General features: G+C 36.0%; 1 protein-coding gene across 1 annotated transcript in view; it reads left to right on the forward strand.

Annotated features, from left to right (window-relative positions):
- The window catches only part of LOC125667867 (growth hormone secretagogue receptor type 1-like), a 57,434-nt gene extending 51,724 nt beyond the window's left edge, over positions 1-5,710 (forward strand). The window contains exon 3 of the mRNA XM_048901535.2: positions 4,505-5,710. Within this exon, the coding sequence (XP_048757492.2) occupies positions 4,523-5,596 (1,074 nt within the window). The 5' untranslated portion in view covers positions 4,505-4,522 and the 3' untranslated portion in view covers positions 5,597-5,710. The remainder of the gene's footprint in view (positions 1-4,504) is intronic.
- The last annotated feature ends 290 nt before the right edge of the window (positions 5,711-6,000 follow it).

The raw sequence follows: 6,000 nt of genomic DNA on the forward strand, positions 1-6,000 counted from the left end.
TTAACCTTTCCTGTTCGGTAGTTCTTCTCCATGTTGTTTTTGGCCCGCCTACTTTCCTCCTTCCCTCTGGGTGCCTGTCAGTACGGTGGTGCAAATCCTGGTGTTCTCCATCCTTAGTACATGGCCAATCCAATTCCACTTTCTTGAGATTTAATATTTCGCTTGCTCTTGTTTTTGTTCTATGATGGAGTTCTTCGTTTGATATTTCCACGCAACACCTTTAGGGAAATTGACATGTAAAGTGCGACACCTTTCATGATCGACTTTGAGAAAAATACAGTATTGAAAAGTTATTGACACAGGTGAAATGACATGTTAAGAAATGCATCCATTGAATATCTTGTCAAGGACTCCCATTTAACAGAAGGATAGTTTCCAAAATCTCTGTTCGAACGATTGTACATCATGTATGATTGATTATATATTATTTAGCGTCCTCCTCGAGAATATTTCACTCATATGGAGACGTCACCACTGCCGATGATTGATTGATTGTATCTTGCTTAACGTCTCGCTCGAGAATCTTTCACTCATATGGAGACGTCACCAAGACCGATGAAGGGCTTCAAATTTACCATTTCCGATGAAGGGCTTCAAAAATTATGTCTATACTTGGCGCCTACGGCCTTTGAACAGGAAGGGATCTTTATCGTGCCATACCTGCTGTGACACGGGGTCTCGGTTTTTGCGGTCTCATCCGAAGGACCTCCTCATTTAGTCGCCTCCTACGACACGCATGGGCTACTGAGGACCTATTCTAACCCGAATCCATATTGGACTCTGTTCGAACAACATCTCATGGACTTCTCCGTAACATTTCATTAGAACTTCTCCGTAACATTTTATTAGGTGCCGACCAATGAAAGATCGATTTTTTTTCAGTGAACATTGAAATAAATTTCAAAAGATCTGAAATCCTTTTCTTGCATTGTTATTTACAATAATCAGTAGAACCAAATCATAGTGAAATGTGTCAAAGCTTTTAAAACATTATAAATATTCAATGTTTCTGAGCCTTTAAAACATAAGTTTTGTGTATGTTGAAATGAATATTTTAGTAGTTGCTATATGTAGTAATATGTCCATTATGGATTAAACAAACATGTATTCATCTTGAACTTGAATTCATAGCAAAATGCCAATTTCAATTCAATTTATTCTCATATTGCACAAAACAACATAGAGAAGGCATACATATATACAGAATGTTAAACAAAGAATTCAGTTGATGCCGTGCATGAAAGAGTGTACAGTTCATAATTTTAAACCTGGAATGATAACTCTCTTGTGAATTATATTTATGAATTTGGTATGATTACTCATAACAGATAACTTTTTACATGAAAACAAGTTAAAGAATTTTATGACGTTTGGTCCGTCTGTGTATTTAGAAGGTAAATAAAATTTTCTACTATCCCTAAGAGCTGAACAAGTCAAGATATAGTGAAACTCATCCCCAACCTCATTTTCACTCAAATTACAACTTCTCTGGTTTCTGGGCACACCACTCCACCTGCCTGTCTCAATAGGTAATCTGTGATTACTTGTTCTAAATTTTGCTAATACAAGAATAATATGTCTTGGTACATTAATCAGCCATTTTTCATTTTCTACAGATTGTAAAATCAAGCTATAATTCAAACCACATTCTTGTAAAGTTTCTGTATTTATCTAACCCATTTAAAATCAGCATTGTCTGTTGTTGAGTTATATAAAAAAAAATGTACAAAATACTAGACAACTTTGTGTCTTTACTATTCAACAATCTTATTCAGAATTTAATAATTTTACTTTTGACATGTATACACAATGGATATCTATGAAATTCATCATAACTCATATAATTTGGGGTAGTTGTCTTAAGATTCAATATAAGTTTACAAAATTTTAGATGCAGTCTCTCGATGATATCTCAATTTTCAAAATCCCATAATTCACACCCATAAAGAAGTATTGGAACAACCATATTATCAAACATATCAAGTTGACAATCGATAGATAAATTGAGCCCCCTTTGTTATTTTAATGATGGCATACATAACTCTGGTTGCTCTTTGAACAACATATTTTCTGGTATTGTAAAAAGAACCAGTTCTTGAGAAAATAACTCCTAAGTATTTGAATTCTTTAACAATTTCAATTTCATTATTACTGTATAGAAATATTAAATTTGAGGATTGTCTACCTTTGCCAAAAATATTACAATTTTAGTTTTATCCACGTTCACTTGCAACTTCCACTCCTCACAGTATTTTTGAAAACATTTCAGTTGGTATTTGAGATCATCTTTAGTTTCAGACATCAGTACTATATCATCTGCATACAACATTATTATGAGCCTTATAAAACAGTCCAATTTTTGTTCAATTTCATCAGATAAGTTGCTCAAAGCAATAACATTTTCTTGTATCAAAAATTCTTCTAAGTCGTTAAGATGTAATGCAAAAAGAAGAGGGAGACAAATTTTTTCCCTGTCGAACTCCATTTTGACAAGGAAAATATTCCTGCGCTTTACGAAAGGGCGTAATCCCGCTCGTAAACTTAATAATAAACGTAGATGTTAACGTATCTTACAACTGGATATTTTTCATATATTTTTGACAAAAGAGAAGAATGGCAGCAGGTTTATGACTTGTGTACACTTAGAATGATTGCACTTGATTTTTTCATAACATAGTCAATGGGATATATTGTTACCAAAGAAATACAGTGTACATTAAAACTTTAACCCCACCTTCTCTTCTCGTCAGAATAGTTATCTATATTGTTACAATATTTTGAAATACGGAATACGTAATAGAAATTACATCAATGATTTGATCTTAGAAAATAAATTATTTCGGTGAGAATGAGGTGCAAAGTGCCAAAAACATGGCGTCACTACGTCAAAACACAATGTGAGGCCAGTGTGACTTCAGGATTAACATAGAAATGATATTTAGATTATTTTTGTTAGGCGGATCTTTGTGTTTTTCGATGAGAAACCAGATTGATTGATTGGTTGTAACCAATGTTATACGATAAATATGCATCAACAGTAATTTACTATCTTACAATCATTTTTCTCTTTTAGTTGTTTTTAAGCTTTCGTGAAATGTAGAACAGAGTGTACATGTATGATGAAATATATGCGTATGATGTACATGAAAGGTGGAGATAACGAACAGTGATCAATATCACAACTCCTATAAGCAATACAGAATAGATAGTTGGGCAAACACGGACCCCTGGACACACCAGAGGTGGGATCAGGTGCCTAGGAGGAGTAAGCATGTATCAAATCCAATTATCTCAATTTGGCTTAGTCTTTGGAAAAAGCTTTTTCATATAAATATTTTTGAATTTTTTTTTTTTTCATGAATTGAATGCTTTCCTGTTTTGAAAACTTTGAAGATAGAACACGGTTATGGCATTGATTAGAATCTCGTCACAGTTGATAATAATTCAAAAGTGACCACATACTTTGAAGATTTCTTACAATTCCCACCTCAATTATTAATTTATTTGATATTATCATGCAGTTTTAATAGTTCTATGTAGATCTACGTGAGCGAAAGCACCTGTAGATTTCCCACGTAGACGCACGTTACGACTTTCACGTAAAATACGAAAAAGCTTGTTAAGTCACGTCCACGTCTAGGTTACGCCTAAGTTTAAGCTTGTGACCTTTAGTAAAATTGCGTACCGACATTTTCACTTATTGTACATGTATATGAAAAGGTGAAGATAACGAACAGTGATCAATCTCATAACTTCCGTAAGAAATACAATATTAAAAGAGTTGGGCAACACGGAGGACCCTGGATATACCAGGGGTGGGATCAGGTGCCTAGGAGGAGTATGCATTTTCATATATGAAATATGCATCCCTTTCTCTGTATTGCCCATACCTTTCCTTTAATATCAATACTTTTTTTCATTTATTGTACATGCTGGTACTATTTCATTTATCATATATAGATACATTCTTTCCATGTATATTTTACCGCCGCGGTGGCCGAGAGGTTAGAGCGTTCGCCCCGCATGCGGAATGCCGGGGTTCGAATCCCGACAGACCGAAGTCGTTAAAACAGGTAGTGATAGTTCCATCGCCAAACGCTCGGCATCAGGTGTGAATGCCACGGGTCCTCGGAGATGACCTTATAAACGGATGCCCCGTGTCACAGTAGGTGTGGCACGCTAAAGAACCCTCACTGCTCAATGGCCATAAGTGCCGAGCATAGGCCTAAATTTGAAGCCATTCACCGGTCTTGGTGACGTCTCCATATGGGTGAAAAATTCTCGACCGAGACGTTAAGCAAGATACAATCAATCAATCAATTCATGTATATTTTAGTGCAGCCTGTAGATGAATGGGAAATATACAAATCATCATGTACTCTAAAAAAAATAATAAACACCAACACCCCTTCCACCAACATGCAGATATATTCCTTAACAGTACTATTGAACTAGACATGTTTTATTTATTATTTTAATTCTTTTCTTTTCTTCTTTTTATCAGACACAGTAGACCACCAGGATGGACAATATCACTATTCCAGAAAATATATCCAATCCGAACAGCAGCTGCAACTCCTCCACTTGCTCCCAGGGAGGGACACAGTCACTGACCGATAATCAACTGGTCTACCAGTTTCTCCAAGTCTACATCTTGCCTGTGATTGTTTTCCCTGGTCTGCTAGGAAACACATTGTCAGCTTGTGCATTTCTAGTTAAGGACCTTCGACGAATATCATCGACTGTCTATGTGCTTGCTGTTCTCGTTGCTGATAACGGCGTTTTGATCTCTCTACTGTTTGTGTGGATGGAGGTGCTTGGTTTTCGTTTCAATCATGAAGAGGGAATGTGCCAATTTCAAGTCTACTGGAGCTATATTTGTACATTTTTATCAGTCTGGTTCGTAGTGTGCATAACTGTCGAAAATTACATCACGATATGTCATCCTACACGAATCACCACCATGTGTACCGTGCGCAGAGCTGTGGTGACCACGGTGTCGTTGCTGGTCTTTGGTCTAAGTTTTTACGCTGTGTTTATTGTGACTACAATTGTGAATGTTCACAATATTGGTGGGAGATTGGTCAAAATGTGTGAAATGGGAAACCAATACACAAAACTCGTCGTCCTGTTCGTCAATGCAGACACAACGATAACGCTGATCGTACCGTTAGTTTTAATCCTGTTCATGCTTATTGCCATTTCTCTTTCTGTCATCAAGTCTGTACAAATGAAAAAGAAACGAAGTGTTAATCAAGAGAATGCAAACAATAACAGATTCAAATCTATACCGCAAGTGCGTGTAGCCAAAATGTTGTACATCTTGTCTTTGACATTCGTAATCCTTAGTGTACCCAGTCATGCTCTTCGAACATACTTTTCATTTGGACCGGCGACAGAGACGATGAAAGTTTCAGAGCAGATCGTCTTAGTACATACTGTTCTGCAATTTGTATACTATACGAACTTTTCTATCAAATTTTTATTGTTTGCGTGTTGTAGCAAAAATTTTCGTAAATCTTTGTTTTTCGCTTTAGGGTTTCGCCATTTTACATATTTGCCTGTCACTAGCACAGGAAGCACAAGGTGTCAATAAACTCGTTTGATTTTCTTCAGTGGTATTTTCTACACAGGAAATACTTGGTGTCAGTAAGTTTGTTTTTCTTCATTGGTATTTCTACACATAAGAACTAATAAATCGACAAAGCATCTTGGGTTTCAGTTAATTTACGACAACATTGTCCCGTGCACACAGCTTTCTTCTGTAAATTTCACCGATTGATTTCACCTGGGTTTTTAAAAGATATGAGATTACCCGTCCTTAAACTTGTGTCTATCAAAAACCCATCGTATATTTTATGACTCCGCCCAAATTTAGGGTATTGAATTCAAACATCGAAGGGAGCACTAAAACCCCGGGTAAAAAAATAAGTAATTCTGTCAATGCTAAGAATGGTAAACTCTAGGCAAATTATATTGCAGATCGGAAATTTTCGTAAA

This window comes from Ostrea edulis, chromosome 9, assembly GCF_947568905.1.
Source record: "Ostrea edulis chromosome 9, xbOstEdul1.1, whole genome shotgun sequence".
NCBI lineage: Eukaryota > Metazoa > Mollusca > Bivalvia > Ostreida > Ostreidae > Ostrea > Ostrea edulis.